Raw genomic sequence first — 15,144 nt, 5'->3', positions numbered from 1 at the left:
CAATTGAAATAAAATATATATTTAAATATAAGATTCTGAATTTATCTTAAACATATTTTGTCTTTGAGGGAATTTTTTTTATTGCTTTTTAGAAATACTTTTTCTCTCAGAAGCATATGATGACATTGAGTCAAATTTGAGTTTTTTTCTTTAAAATAAATCTACTTCTAAAAACATTGCTCTCTTTTTTGGGAAAAACAATCATTGTTAAAATACTATTTTTCAAATTTCATTTTCCCCCTTGAAAAATAATTACTTTTCTACTAAAAAAAAGGCATTTTTTCCTTCCAAATTGAGTTTGTTTTGACCCAATCCCGTATTTATTCGCGTTTTAATAAATTTTGAATTCCTGTTACTGCATAAGGAAGCACAATTATTATCTGCCGTTGGGCTTGTCTGCTTTCCCCAGCAAATAGCGAATCTACTGTCGTTATATATTCCCTCAAAATTGTCAATCCTAAAACAATCAACCCCCCCACACACACACACACACACACAATTCTCAAAAAAGGAAAGTGTTTTTACTCTAAAATCCATTTTCTTAACCGCTTGTCCTCACAAGGGTCGCGGGGGTGCTGCAGCCTATCCCAGCTGGCTTCAGGCAGTAGGCGGGGTACACTCAACTGGTTGCCAGCCAACCGCAGGGCACACCGAGACCAACAACCAGCCGCACTCACAATCGCACCTTTGGACAATTTGGACAATTTGGACAATTTGGAGTGCTCAATTAACCTGACATGCATGTCTTTGGAATGTGGGAGGAAACCCGGAGAAAAGCCACGCAAGCACGGGGAGAACATGCAAACTCCACCCAGGAAGGCCGAAGCCCGGACTCGATCTCACGTCCTCTGCACTGGGAGGCGGACGTGCTAACCAGTCAGCCACCGTGCTGCCACTCTGAAATCTATATCTTTTTAAATCAAAGTCCATTTGTTCTTTCCTTAAGCTCAGCTGAGGCGATGAGTCGTCGCCGTGGTGATTAATTGAAGACACGCCCCCCCCTACTACTAATTAGCACACAGGTGTCGGCTGTCTGTCCTGCCCTGCGATTGGCCGGCAGAGCTCGCCAGCCTGCTTTAAGTGCGAGCGAGTGTTTGTCACCTGCACCATTCGATCCTTTGTCATGATGGCGACTCACCTATTTGCGGTTCTGCTCTGGTGCGCGGCGGCTCTGCCAGGCTTTGTGGTGACACAAACGGTGACGTGCGGCGAGGACAGCGCGAAGGCGGCGGCTGGCATGGCCGTCCAGCACATCAACGGGAGGCACAAGCACGGGTTCAAGTTCAGGCTGCAGGAGGTCCAGAGCAGCAGTTACCAACAGGTTAGCGCTTAGCATGATAATAGTTTGTATTCCTTTACTGGTAAAACATTCATTTGGTGTTTAAAAAAAAAACAATGCAAATTTCAAATGCCAACACGTGTTGACCATGCTTTTTGTTGTGGCAATGCTAACATTTAGCCACCTAGCATGGTTAGTGGCACAAACGGCATCTTCAAGGAGTGACTCATGAGAAGCGTCTTAACAGGCTCATGATTCTCTTTTTGTCTTTCAGTTTTCCGGCGGTTGCCACATCGACGTGAACGTGAAGCTGGTGCAGACCAAATGTCACTTCAGCAACCCCAAACCTGCCGACGAATGTCAACTGTGGCGGCTGGACGAACGGGTGAATATTCTTTCGCGCTCAAGTCGACGGATGCTAAGGATGCTAACGTTCTAATTGTTTTTCTGTTTCCAGGGCGCAGTGGCCACCTGCAGTGTTGAATTCTGGGTGATGTGGGGCGTGGCCAAAATCACCAAATACGAATGCACCACCCGACCAGGTCATCACACACACTTTGTGGTCGATCCCAAAAGATTTTTCTCAACTGGCTTCTGAGTGTATATGCGCTTACGGGAAGACGGTACGTGTGTGCAGAACTTACCAATGAGGAGCTTTTGACGACTTGTCCGTCCTGCCCGCGCTTGTTGCCGCTGGACGAGCCAACTGTCGTCAAGGCGGCGCACTTCGCTGTCGTCAAGTTCAACCGGGAGAGCAAACACCACAATTACTTCACCCTGATGGAAGTTGCTCACGTTACAATCAGGGTGAGTTGAAGTTTTTCTTTTTTTTTCCTGCTTTTTATTTATTGAACTCCTCATCCTTTGTGGCAGGATGACGCGAGGATCGGCGCCATTGCTCAGCTGAGGTTCGCCCTGGTGGAGACGTCGTGTCCCACCGGAGCCAGGAATGCGATTGTGGCCTGCTCGCCTCTCTGCCCGGACAGAGCTGTAAGATCAACATTCATTATTATTATTTTTTTTATCCTTTTAAATGTCTGCTTTGTGTCGCACTCGTGAATATTTGAAATTCGTATTTCTTGAAGCTGCAAAGTGAAAGAATGCACTCGTAATCTGACTTGCTTTTCTTTGAAGCATCACGTCTATTGCCAAACGTCCTATTACAACTCGCACCAACAACTTGGGAACCTTGACTGTGAAATGTACCCACCTAAGGTAAGTCCACACAAAGCACGGCAGCTACTCGCATACGGAGTGCCTCATCGTTCCTTCGTTGTCCACAGAATCCGAGCGCTGAGCCGCAAGCCGTTTGCAAGCCGCTGTTCCACCAAAGTCCGGAAGCTTGCGTTTGTAAGGACAAGCTGAGAAAGCCCGACCCGTCCATACACCATATTTGTCCCTTCCCGCTCAAGTGACGTCAATCTGATTACAATAAAAAATAATTTAAAGCAGTTGCCACTACTTTTATTTTATTTAAAAAAAAAAAAATCTGTTTTGAGCAAACATCCTTGAATGTAAATTGAGTGTCAAACAATTTATATCTTGTTGCTGACCCTGGGAACTTTGCACCCTTGGAAATTGAAACCAAGAGGTAAAAATGTAACATTTCAGGTATTAAAAATGATTTACTCATGTGTTTAAATGTCCATTTAACTTGAGCTGCGTTGCTGCCTGGAGGGGCAAAAAAATATAACTTTTGCAATTAAGAATCATTTTAATATTCAGTGTTGGTATTAAACTTTGACACAATCTTTTCCACTTGGTGCAAATGAATACTGACCGACTTCACTAACAATTTATTGGCCCTGAACAAATCAGTTTCTCAACGCAAAAGTGGATTAATTTTGCAGGAAGTGAAACTTGATATGTAACGACTTTGCATTTCAAGATCAGTCATTGCGCAATACTTAAAATCATCCCCAGAGGTTCGTGCATGATATTACCGGACATTTCCTCTCTAGTTTTAGTAGTTTCAGTTTAAAAAAAATTTGTGTCTTATTTTAATGACCTTGTTTGTTTTTTTATCGTGAGTTTCCGCTAACTAAACCTTTGACAGCATCCAGGTCCGCTTTGTTGGCCTGCTGAAGCTAGAGATAAAATAGATGGGCGGAGTTTCTGTGGCGTTTTGCATATTCATGTCATCTCATTTGTTCAGTGGCAGAAAAGGTTTGAACATGTGCGCCATCTTGGATTTGAGCTCTTTATCAAAATGAAAGCAAATCAATCAAAGCGGTTTCTACGTTATTCTCCATCTTGCTGGAATTTTCCGGATGATTCCACCTCCAAGAAAAATGGACTTCAACATCATGCCGACAAGTTTCATTTTTAGCCTAAAGTTGAGGAAAAAAAGCCAGAATTGAATGTTGACACCGCCAGTGGAGAATTAGTTGAGGTTTATTTTCTATGTACATGATATGTGTTAGAAATAGAATATAATACACCAGAAACACACAAGGTTGTCGGGGACTTTTAAAAACCAAACCCAGATCACGAGACTGCTGTGGAATCCGTGAGGGAGGGGGGAGGCTCGTTTGGGAGTGTCAAACACGTAAGACATGCTGCAGTCGCATTTTCTTGCCTCCCCCCCCCCAAAAAAAAGGTGCAATGCAGGACGTCGCTCCCTACCTGGACGAGTCCTGATCGGACTTCTGATGCTGCTCGCAAGCACGCACGCACGCACGCACGCACACGTGAACATTTGTGGCAAAGCAAAGAAGTTCCTGATGAGCATCCAGGAAGTGGCCACTTCTTCTTCCGTTTTTTTTTTTTGCGGCCATGTCATTGGCTGCTGTCGGTGATGACGATGAGCGCCGGCCCGGCGTCGTGCTGCTCGACCTCCGCCTGGGCTTGGCCGTGGCGGCGGTCTTGGGGCGGGGCGTGCGCGGCGCAAACGGCGTGCGTGTTGATGTTATAGACGCCGGGTCCGAGGAAGCAGGCTCGCAGCTCCAGACGACGCGTCTGATGAGGACAAAGCGCCAGACGGTAGCCAGTCTGGCCCACCCACGTGAAGCTGCACGCAAACTCGCTCGACTCCGAACTGAAAAAGAAGAAAGGGGAGCAGGCAAAGAGCCGACGCCCAGCGTTGACTCACAAACTCACTCGGGCTGGGTTTTAAAAAATCTAATAATCAATATCACATCGATTCTCCTTTGTGAGCCCGATATCGATTATTTTAATATCACTTTTTCCCATATTTTTATAAGAAAATAGAGTTTTAAAGGCTGAGGTTTTTTATTTTACTTTACCGTTTTGACATTCACTGTTCAAATGAATTTAAAAGTATTTTCTTACATTTATGAAAGACCTGACTTATTGTACTTTGTTAGAATAAATGTTCATTAGTTATCCTATATTTACTCTTATAGTATTGCAAACCTTGTTTTAAATCATGTGAGTTGGAGTTATCTGCGAAGAGAGCAGAGCCTGGTGAGAAGGATGCAAAACAGGAAGTGTGCCTTATCACAAGATAGCGGCTGAACTGTTGAAACCTTCTGTATTATTTTCAGCACTGACTGATATCCGATGGTTGCTGCTGTGTGCCCCCCTCCCTTTAGAGCAGCAACGGCTATGCAACTAGTGACTACCCAATCAAAAGAGAGGGCCCGGCCGGCAGAGCCGGTAGGAGATTGTAATCTATGCACATCTCTGTCCAAAGAATCCAAGTCTCTTGTCTTCCTTCCTTCTTTGTCTGATGTTTATTAAATGTTTTAGGTTGACTGAACCTGACTTTAAGACCGTTCTGAATCTTTTTTAATTTATATTATATTTACAATTATTGATGTAGAATTATGAAAATATTTTCATCTCATCCTTCCTCTGCAAAATTTTATGGGGAATTTAATGTTTGTGGAGTTTTTATCATATCCTTAATACTTAAGAAGGCTTGATGTTCCATAATTAATCAATAACAGATTGAAGTGAATCGAAAGAAATCCCAAATAAATCGAAATGAACTTTTGTGAATACAAATTGAATCACTTAATGAGCCCTAACACTCACCTGCTGGTTTTCTGCCTAAGGTCTACGCTGACGTCCACGTCGGTCCAGCAGCAGTTGGACAAAACCAGACCAACCGGAACCACGCAAACTCTACGGAGAAAAAATAAATAAAAAAACTTTCACCACCGCGTCCGTCCTCATCGTGTGCGTGCATGCGTGTGCGCGACCTGTCGTGCGTGAAGTCGTGCGCGTGTGTCTCCGCGTAGTGCAGGTTGCTCTTGACGAGGCGTGACAGTTGCGCGGACGGCAGCGTGGCGGGAGGAGGCGGGTCCGATTTGAACTTGAGCAGAACCATCTCCTGATCTTCCTGATAAAGACAAGCGGACGCGACACGTCAAAAAGCTTGGATGTCAATAAAGTTCCTTTTGAAAGGCAGCCGGTCATAATATGAAAACGGGTCCGAAAGACGCGGCCACCTGCTTGGCCGTAAGCGAAGTGGCCTCCTTGCCGACCGTCTGCAGCGCCACGTGGAGTTGACCTTCCAGGATCAGCTGCTTGTTGTCCTCCACCACGTACGCCTGCACGCACGCAAACGCAGACGTAAAAGTGCTTTTCTGGGATGTGCAGGTGGTCTTTCTCTAAAATTAGCTATCATTGTTTTTTTTGTTACTGGTACTTAGTATCGGTATCTGTGACTACTCAAAAGTTGAGTACTTGTATTGGTATTGAACATAAAAATTAAAAAAATGTTAAGACAAATAAAATTCTTTGAAACACTAAAAAAGTTCCTTTTGAATTAAACAATATTTATTAAATTAGTTATTTCAAAATTCAAACGACTCAAAAATGAGTATTAACTCATTGACTGGCAGTCATTTTGCTCCCGACTGGTTGATCTCTTATACTCTGCTGCCACCTGCTGGCCGTGTTTTGTAATAACTACCATTGCTGCATCAAAAGCTTTCTGTATGCTCTAACATAAAAAAATAACATTAAAAAAAATTATAAATACGCCTTTGGGAGCATGGTAGTATTTCAAATAGAACGTATTTATATGTTTTCTGGAGCAAACTTGTCATATACACAAAGACATTCATGATCACACAAACATTGATGAAGACTCAAGTTGACCTTCCAGATGACGATGATGTTGAGGTCGAGCCGCTCGCACTCGTCGGCCACGTGAAGCAGGTCCTTCCTGGCGTCCCGGCTCGGGTTCCTGCCGCCGGATGGCGTCCTTGACCCCGACGACCCCACGTCAGCGCGCCGAGATTCGGACGTCCGGCGGCATCGGAAGAAGAAGTCGCCGCATGGCGTGGCCGAACTGACGATCTATAAAAATATGATCCGCTTATATCTGCTTCGCGCCTGTTAGTAGGATAACTTTGATGCTAAATTCATTAGCTCGTCTATGGCGTTTTGCATTATAGTCTACATTAGCATTGAGCTAATGACTTTTGTTCAAAGTTTAAACATGCATGCATACCCGCTCGTTGCCCAGGTTGACGTCGGCAAAAGTGAACATCTCGCCGTCGTCCGAGATCGCTTCAAACACAAACGCAAGAAAGGCTCAATGACTGAAGCGCGTTGTCCACGACGTACGTACGCGACCGACCACGCACCTTGCTGAGGTTTGCACGGCGTGGCTCGAAAACAAAGCTTGGCTCGTTCTCTGCTGCTCACTTTGCAGTCTGAAGGGGTAAAAAAAAACGTCAAAACAGATTTAAACGACACAAAACTGCCCAACATGTTGATCAAGTCGGCGAAAAATGCACCGTAGAACTGTCAAAATTAACCGACAATAATTGATTATCAAATGAATCGACAGCTATTTAAATAATCGAGTAACCGCTTGGAGCCATGAGATGAAACGTGAAAGCGATTTATTTTCTTGAATCCAGTACAGTGGTGGAAAATACTCGGGGCTTGATGGTCTTCCTATTGAATTTTAATTTAAAATTGTCCAAAACCTCAAATTTTAGCATATCAACAGTAAATGTTGACTGATTTCTGTAGTCCTTCATAGTTCTTCTCTGTTTTATCAAAAGAAGACATTTGCAAAATTCGGTTTTTACTTTGGAACACACAAACAGTAATCAGGGGGAAAAAAAGCTTTTGTAATAGTACTTTAACACAAAATTAAAATGAATCAGATTAGACGATTAATTGATTGAATAATCGGTCTTCGTAATCTTCGCTAGTGCCAGCACTAGTGGACGCCAACTGTGGTTGTAGCGGCTGGTGTCGGATTGCGCGTTGGGTCCGTACCTTTCTCCTTGGCCGGGTTGATGCACTTGCTGAGGCTCCAGTGTCGACTGCTGCTGGAAACTTGAATGATATGGAACTCGCGCACGCCCGCTTCGCTCTGCGAGGCCACAGACGGACAAAAAGTGACATGAGCGGGCGTCATCGCGGCGTAAGCCCAGCCCGAGCGCGACGTTGCCGCAGCGCCCACCGTGTTGATGTTCTCCACGTCGATGAAAACCAGCGTGCTGCCGCCATCCTGGTCCGATCCTTGCGCGGGTGGCACCGCGCTGGCCCGGGCCGACGCCTGAACGCTGAGAGAGCGACTGGCGCAGATGAACACCGAGTGACGAACCACCCGGTGGCTGAGGAAGGAAGTAAAACGGTATAAAAAAAAAGAAAGACCAATTTTAATAAATTAATAATTAAAAGTGTCAAAATTAGTGAGTTAATTTTGAATTAATTTAAAGTTCCTTTAACACCACAATTTTTTTTAACACGCAATTAATGAGCGCCCCTTACTTTTGTTGCAACGCAGCAAAAGTAATAAATACAAGTAACACATTTAATAATATATTTGTGGAGACTGGGGTGAAAAAAAGGTGCAGAATTTCACAAGTTATTTATATACAATTTGTTGGAATAGATGTAACATAAGTTATCCCATATTTACTCTTATAGTATTAATTATGATTAAAATTTGAATCGCCTGACACCCCTAAAATAAATAACAATTGCGACATTGTCATTACCAAGACCAAGGTACGAAATCTACCTGATCTTGGTTCCTTTCTCGGGGCTTTCGTAGTAGAAGAGGAAGTTGATCTCGTGAACTCCTTCTTGGTCCGGTCCTCGCAGCCAGAGCGGAAGCTGCGCGGACTGTCCCGGCTGCAGGGCGCCGCCGACGGGGATGTCCGCCACGTCGGACGCGGGCCCAAAGTCACCGGCCGACACCAGCGTCTCGCGGCCGGCCGAGGACGCCGGCTCCGCCGCCAGCGTTTTGTAGGCCGAGCAGTTCTCGGCCGAGGCGGGACTGAGCGGCGTGAGCGGCGTGCCGGCCGCCGGGCTGCCGAAGGTGAAGAAGTCGGGGTGAGTGGACGCCACGCGCAGGCCGCACAGGGATACGCCGCTCACGTTGCAGAACTCCACGTAGGCCTTGCGGATCTCGCCGCACAGCAGGGCTGTCGGAAACTGCAGGAAGAACACCTGACAGGACCGACGCGTCATCACAATGGCTGGCGACCGGTCCTTTTGCGTTCTAATGAGTTACCTCCATGAGGGGCATCGGAGGCGTAATAATGGGCTCCAAGCGCCGGTCGGGTCCGTAGCGCACAAACATTTTGTCCTCTTTGGTGTGATTTAGTCGCGGGCCTCGGATCTTCAGGTCCTGCTTCCCGCTGACCACCACGGCGGTCTCCGCCTTCTGCAGCCCTGCGAGAGGAGCGGCGTGCCAGGCGTCAGGTGAGTGGCGGATGACAAACGCTCGGTCGGGCGCGCTCACGTTACCGTCGTCGTCCGACGTCTCCGGCGAGGACGCGGCGGCCAGGTCGTAGACCACGCCCGTGATACTCAGGCAGCCCGTCCGGCGCGGCAGCAGCCTCAGCCGAGCCTGCTTTGCAAAAAAGTGTCATGCTCACAGATCATGTTCAAGACGCAAACGAAGATTGTTATGCTCAAGATGCTAACGAAGATGAGTCTGATCAAGACGTAAATCCAAATGAGGTTCAAGACACAAACAGATTATGTCCAATATAATATCAGATTGTTATTTTCAAGACAATAAAAGAGATTGTTACATTGAAGTTGCTTCGACATTTTTTTCTTCTACATGTTAATAAAGATTGTTATGCTCAAAATGCTAACAAAGATAATTACAGTCAAAATCTTGACAAAGATTGTTATGCATCGTAAGACGCTAATGCAGCTAAGTGGCTAGCGTCCACTCACCGTTTTAGTTTCCTCGGGAGCCAAGTGGAAGTCCAGGATGGTCTCGGTAGTGACCAGTTCGTCTCTCTGCGTCGCCTGGAAAACACGGCAAACGCGGTCAAAGAGTCCAACGCACACAAATTAATAGAACTGCACACAACACAAAACTATCACACAGAAACACAGATAATTCAAGACAAACAGAAATTCTAACAAAAACACACTAACGTGCACTTATAAAAATACAGACAACTAAAAACACACACAGACTAAAACAAGCAAACAAAAGTGAAACTTACAAATAAACACACAAACTAAATAAGCAAAGAGTACGCAAAAAACACACAAAAAGCCAAAACCACACACACACAAGCGGAAAGACACAAAACAAAGATGTCATCCTGGGGAAGGCGTCACGTGAAAATAAACGCATGGCGACCTCATCCTCCAAAACGTCCTGGTTGCTGACAAGGTCGTCTCCGCTGTCCTCAGCGTCGTCTGCGCCGGCGTGGTGGTCGCGCGTGAACTTCCAGAGCAGCGAGAGGCGGGAGAGCGTCAGAGGAACTTTCAGGGGATTCCTGAACATCACCTCCACCACCACCGGCTCTGCAAAACAACACGCCGCAAGCGGGTCATCACGTCTTCACCAAGCGGCAGCAAGTCAGCCATGCAGTAATCCCGCCTTTAACAAACGGGTTACGTTCCAGACCACCCCGAGAGAGAGGAACCTCCGTTTTCAAATGACTCAGTTATTGACAATTTTGTTTGCCCAAATTTAGTCCTGTTTTTGTACAAAGAAGTTTCATTTAAAGATTTGAACAGACTGACGGCAAGCGTACAATGCAAGTTCTGGATCACATCCTGTCAAAAGTCAGATGTTCAAAATAAAAGCAGAACGTTTCAGCACACTTTCATGGGAGGCCTTCATTTTCTTTAGGGTGTCTGGAACAGATTCATTGGATTTACATTGTTTCCGAGGGCAAACATTGCTTTGGATATTGCACGATTACACAGTTTTGGGTTTGCCGAGTTCAAGTCGCCCTGTCGTACCTTCCACAGCGGCCAGCGGGTGGCGCAGGTTATCCGTCTGGCTGTTGAGGTAGCACTGGCTGGGCTGGAAGTTAGCCGGGACGCTTCCTCGATTGGCGACGCCCACCAGCCGCTCTTCCAGCTTGCACCACATGGACGCCTGTTCCGCGTCGTACTCCTGGTCCAGCGAAACGTGGGTGGCGGCCTGCTTCTCACCTGCGAACGCCACGCCATCCCGCGTCACAACCTGAACGCCGGCTCCCACTGGGGGCGGCGAGCGAGCGGCACGTTACCCTCGGCCAAACGGCGCTCGTGTCCGAAGTAGACCCGGGTGGCGGCGCTGAGAATGCACGGCAGCGGCAGGTGAGGCAGACTCGCGCCACTCTGGCTGATTACCGTCTGCAAGACACGCAGATGGACGTCAACATTTCATTCATATAAGAATTACTGTAAATTCAAAACAAAACAAACTATGAACATGTAAAAGTATCCAAACAATTTTTACTAAACATTATAGCAAATGTAAAAAAAATATAAAATGACAGGATGAAGGAGAAAATACGTATTATGGTGAACCTGAGTATTTTGAGAGAGAAAAATCTAAGAGGTGTGAATACAGGAAGTATTTCAAGCTCAGCCTACTTTTTGCTGAAGGTTATTCAATGTCAATCTCCTTCAATCCTGCTTTTTGCACCTACAGAAATGTGATGGCATTTGATACAAATGCGACATTTTTGTGGATCACAGATAAAACAACAATACCTTTTCAAATTAATTCTTATAGCAACAAACAAATCCTTTCTGCAGCAGCTACACAAGGCAAAGTGGAGCAGGAAAAGGCCAACGCTCATTTCTGCCATGTTTGTCTACGTAAATACGCTGATCAACGGTGAGCAACCTGAAATTGCTGGCAATTATCTTATAAGCCGGCCCAAATCAGGAAGGTAACATTTTCTCCATATGTCCGTTACAACGCGAACCCGACGGGCGCCGCGAGCGCGAGCCGTCACCTTGTAAACGTAGAGGTACTCCCTGAGGAAGGCGCCCTGCTGCGTGGCCGTCTGCCGACTGTCGTTGGTCAGGATCTGCTTGAAGGCCTGCACGGCCTTCTCGGGCTGGCCCAGCGTGAACGACTGCCGGCCGATGGTGAAGTTGATGTGGTCCTCGGCCAGCGACCACGACCTGCCCTTGTACACCTGCATGGCCTGGCAGTAGCAGCGCAACGCGTGCCTCTTCTGCGCCACGACAAAAAATGTACAAATTCAAACACCCCTGCATAATGTCAAGTTTGGAAAATGAGACAACATTTTTCCATCTTGTACATCAAATCTTTACAACGGCATATTAGGGCCACCTATGAATTATTTTTTTATTTTTTTAGAGGGTGGGCGAAGTATTCCGACAAAAAACAACAACTTTCACACGAAAAAAAACTTTATAAAGTGGCAAAGTGCGAAAAAAAAGTCGTACATTTGTAACTTTATGAAGTGTATTGCCCCCCGCCCCCTTCACTAGAAATAATAAGAAACTAAGTTGTGGTCACAAGATGGCGGCCGGCGGCTCACCTGGCCCGCCTTGCTGAAGCGGTGCCCGGCGAGGATCATGTGGAAGGCAAACTTGCGCAGCATGCGAGTGCGCATGTTAATGAAGCAGTGGGCCGCCTGCTCCAACAGCAGAGCGCTGCGCAGGTCCGAGTCCTGGACGGGAAACCAGGGAGACAAAACAAATTGTGAAATTGAAGCTGGTCCGGTCCCGGCAGGATTTCTCACCTCGCTGGTCATTTTGATGAGCAGCGTGGCAGCTTCCGAGTATTTTGCCTGACTCTTGAGAATCTCGGCGCTGAGGAGAGCGCAGCGCTCGGCCAGAACCATGTTCCTGTCAGACACACGGCGGGAAACAGGCTACATGACACAACAACGTGCAAAAGGTGAAACTCTGCCAGAGCGTAAGCGTAAAAAAAAAAAAAAAAAAAAAAGTCACTTCAAGTAATTAAAACACACGTTTGCAAATGTGTTAGCGTCTGTTCTTATGCTCTCTAACATGACTGACAACATGAAACGACTTTTGGTAACCCAAATACGAGTTCTCCCGCATCAGGTTGACTGTAAAACTAAGGCAGAAAACAGTTGCACATTTTAGATTTAAAACAGAAAAACTAAACAAACTGGGTTGATTTTAAACGTTTATTTCAGTATGACTGAAATAAATGGCCATATGGAGGTCGTTTGGCAATTGTTTATTTTATTCCACAACACTGTGAGCTTAGCCGCCCCCCCCCCCCTTCTGCTAAAACAAATACTCCATATTTCTGAAAAATAAAACTAATACTAAGAAAAACCGTTTTGTGCTTGTTTTCTACCTGCAGACGTCTCTGTAGGTCTGGATGGCCGTGTCCATGTAGTGTGCGGGGTACGGCCGCGCGGCTCCAGCCTGCAGAAAGGCCGACACTGCAGCCATTTCCTAGACAGAACATGAAGAACATGAAGCGTCAAGTATGAACATCAGCGTGAAGAAGGTTGGGCTGGAAAAGTGACATTTCTCACTATCTTGAGCAACAAACTTGTGCTTTTGTAAACTAGCTCATTTCCTGTTTGCTGTTACGTTGTGAGTGAAAGAAGAGCACACAAGGACATCCTTTGAACTATTGAAGTGGCTGGGGGGAAAAATGGATGATTAAAAAAAAAAATCACCTGGAGCCATAAAGGCAATTGATTGATTGATTGATGACCCAACGCTAACTTGCAGCCATGCTAGCTATCCCTCATGAAATGTTGCTACAAGTCGACGGGCGTTGCCGTCCTCACCAGGGCGCCGGCGGCGTAAAGCATGGCCTGGTCTGACAGGAAGTCCTTCTTGGCCGTGTGGTAGCAGCTGTAGGCCAGCTCGTAGTGCTGCACCAGGAAGCACAGGTCGGCCATCTTCCTGATCTGCAGCTCCGGGGCCTCCGGAGGGTAGCTGCCGTCACACGGGTCAAAAATGAAAAACTCAACCCAACCGCGGAAGAAGTCCGAGCTTACAGGAGGCCGCTGGTGCTCTTGGGCTCGCTGACGCTCTTCTCGGGCGCTTTGCCGCCACCGAACCACTTCTTGGTGGCCGTGAACAGGGAGCGACTCAAACCTTTTCTGGACACCAGCTGCGGGGAGGACAGCAAGATGGTCATCAGTGTCCATTTTAGGGGACGAGGCCAGCCGACGTCAGCGTTGAGCACCTGGTCGTTGAGCTGCCGGATGTTCTTCTCGATGTGCGGCAGCAGGCCTCGGAAGGTGAACTCCTGGACAAACTGCCGGATGTGGTCGTGGTCACTGAGGGTCAGGCAGGCCCCGTGACCCCCCGCCGCACCCTCCGCCTCCCTGCTGCCCTTCTTGGCGTCCCCGAGGCTGCCGATGCTCACCGGGCCCGCTTCCAGGCGGCCGCCTTCTACGCGGCAGAGGAGAAGGTGGGCACAACATCGCGGCTTCGTCTTCAACTTTGAAATTTGGACTTTGAAGTAGGGCTGCTCGATCATGATAAAAATATGAACTCATTTTGACTGAAGCAACCCCCTCCGCTCCCGGCTGTTTGACTGGATTTGGACTGATTTTGCAAGGCCCACACATTATTGTGTTCTATTGCTATAAAAACGTGGAACCTATACAACCCGAAATAAGTGCTGCTAATCTTTTATTTTTGTTTACGATTATGCCAATTTTGTAATTGTGGAGTGTAATAATCGAATTTCAATTACAGCAATTTCTGGACTATAAGCCGCGCTAGCTAAATTTGGGGAATACTGGAGTTTGTTCCACATATAAGCCGCACCAGACTGTAAGCCGCAAGTCTTTTTAATGTTACTGCAACTTTTTTTTCCATAAGGAACGTCTGGCTCTCGTTCGGTCTCTCCGACTGTATTTGGGCTCACTTGATTTAGTTTTGCTCTGCCTGACGCTCTTGCGCTTCCTTTATAGTGCGCCCCCTTGTGATCTGATGGATAAGCCGCACCTTTGTATTAGCCGCAGGGTCGAATGCAAGTGAAACAAGAAGCGGCTTGTAGTCCAGAAATGACCTCGTTTGAAGCTTTCTGCGTCAAGTATAAAAGTGACCTGTGCGTGAGAAATCACATTTAGATCTCTTCCTAAAATCGGTCTCTCATATAGCATGTGTATTATTTTGTCTTGCATCAGGCAATTTTGATTTGGGATCATCCTTGATCCTTGTATTTATTTGTTCTCCTAAAAATTGGATTCAAACAACAACAACAACAACAAAACAAACAAAAAAACAAGAAAGTGACCTGTGTCGGCAGAGGGAGGATCCTCTGCTGCAATGACGCCATTTTCATCAGCAGGAGAGCTTGCGGCAGGAACAACATCTTCATCCAGCGGATCCTGCAAACACACAAAGGAAATACAGGCTGGCGTTTCTGTGCATATTTGCAATTTGCACTTTTGGGATATGCTGGAACATATCCCGTGTTATTTGCTAAAAAAAAAACTCACCCATTTATCGCTATTTGGCTCAGGCCAAAGTGGGATCGAATATTTGTAAGAATTGCTTTGGCACCATCTGGTGGTATCGCGGAAGCAAGAACTACAGCCAAGTGAGCGGAGAAGCGTCATTTTGTCAGGCCACCGGCAAGCATCATCAAAACAAGTGCTTTGCCACCATCTTGTGGCATTTATAGGTAAATACAAACCTTTTCGACTCCCAGTTTTTAGACTTTATTTTCTGGACTTGAATTCAATACAGAT

At 46.4% G+C, this 15,144-nt stretch overlaps 2 protein-coding genes across 5 annotated transcripts in view; one reads left to right on the top strand and one right to left on the bottom strand.

Moving 5' to 3' along the window:
- trappc8 (trafficking protein particle complex subunit 8) overlaps positions 1-15,144 on the bottom strand; it is a 41,012-nt gene that overhangs the window by 19,259 nt on the left and 6,609 nt on the right. Inside the window, exons 7-32 of one of the 3 annotated variants that reach the window (XR_015096405.1) lie at positions 14,688-14,781; positions 13,626-13,834; positions 13,435-13,550; positions 13,222-13,372; positions 12,777-12,877; positions 12,187-12,292; positions 11,983-12,114; positions 11,428-11,652; positions 10,711-10,816; positions 10,439-10,633; positions 9,828-9,994; positions 9,410-9,484; positions 8,969-9,071; positions 8,733-8,893; positions 8,238-8,668; positions 7,674-7,827; positions 7,487-7,583; positions 6,841-6,909; positions 6,705-6,763; positions 6,350-6,550; positions 5,695-5,796; positions 5,446-5,585; positions 5,279-5,368; positions 2,490-4,316; positions 1,924-2,267; positions 1,139-1,288 (exon numbers count right to left, since the gene is read on the bottom strand). Coding sequence is in view for 2 of the 3 variants with exons in the window: in XM_086088220.1 (XP_085944346.1) it covers positions 4,058-4,316; positions 5,279-5,368; positions 5,446-5,585; positions 5,695-5,796; positions 6,350-6,550; positions 6,705-6,763; positions 6,841-6,909; positions 7,487-7,583; positions 7,674-7,827; positions 8,238-8,668; positions 8,733-8,893; positions 8,969-9,071; positions 9,410-9,484; positions 9,828-9,994; positions 10,439-10,633; positions 10,711-10,816; positions 11,428-11,652; positions 11,983-12,114; positions 12,187-12,292; positions 12,777-12,877; positions 13,222-13,372; positions 13,435-13,550; positions 13,626-13,834; positions 14,688-14,781 (3,543 nt within the window). In the remaining variant the exon portion in view is untranslated. Of the gene's footprint in view, positions 1-1,138; positions 1,289-1,923; positions 2,268-2,489; positions 4,317-5,278; positions 5,369-5,445; positions 5,586-5,694; positions 5,797-6,349; positions 6,551-6,704; positions 6,764-6,840; positions 6,910-7,486; positions 7,584-7,673; positions 7,828-8,237; positions 8,669-8,732; positions 8,894-8,968; positions 9,072-9,409; positions 9,485-9,827; positions 9,995-10,438; positions 10,634-10,710; positions 10,817-11,427; positions 11,653-11,982; positions 12,115-12,186; positions 12,293-12,776; positions 12,878-13,221; positions 13,373-13,434; positions 13,551-13,625; positions 13,835-14,687; positions 14,782-15,144 lie in introns of those variants that run through there. The other 2 variants (XM_086088219.1, XM_086088220.1) reach the window with 2 other exon arrangements.
- Positions 1,124-2,771, top strand: LOC147166610 (antihemorrhagic factor cHLP-B-like). 2 transcript variants are annotated; one of them, XM_086088231.1, is made up of 7 exons: positions 1,124-1,321; positions 1,554-1,664; positions 1,737-1,821; positions 1,917-2,086; positions 2,153-2,269; positions 2,414-2,494; positions 2,563-2,771. In XM_086088231.1, the coding sequence occupies exons 1-7, from the start codon at positions 1,124-1,126 to the stop codon at positions 2,692-2,694; spliced, it is 894 nt and encodes a 297-aa protein (XP_085944357.1). In that variant the 3' UTR covers positions 2,695-2,771. The 2 variants fall into 2 exon arrangements, with proteins under 2 accessions (XP_085944357.1, XP_085944358.1); XM_086088232.1 differs by having other exon boundaries at positions 2,414-2,543; positions 2,585-2,771.

Source organism: Leptonotus elevatus, chromosome 11, assembly GCF_054856555.1.
Source record: "Leptonotus elevatus isolate MCC_2025b chromosome 11, RoL_Lele_1.0, whole genome shotgun sequence".
In the NCBI taxonomy this organism is placed as follows: domain Eukaryota; kingdom Metazoa; phylum Chordata; class Actinopteri; order Syngnathiformes; family Syngnathidae; genus Leptonotus; species Leptonotus elevatus.
The sequence above is the reverse complement of the archived record's forward strand: the minus strand, read 5'-3'. Positions and strand labels throughout refer to the sequence as shown.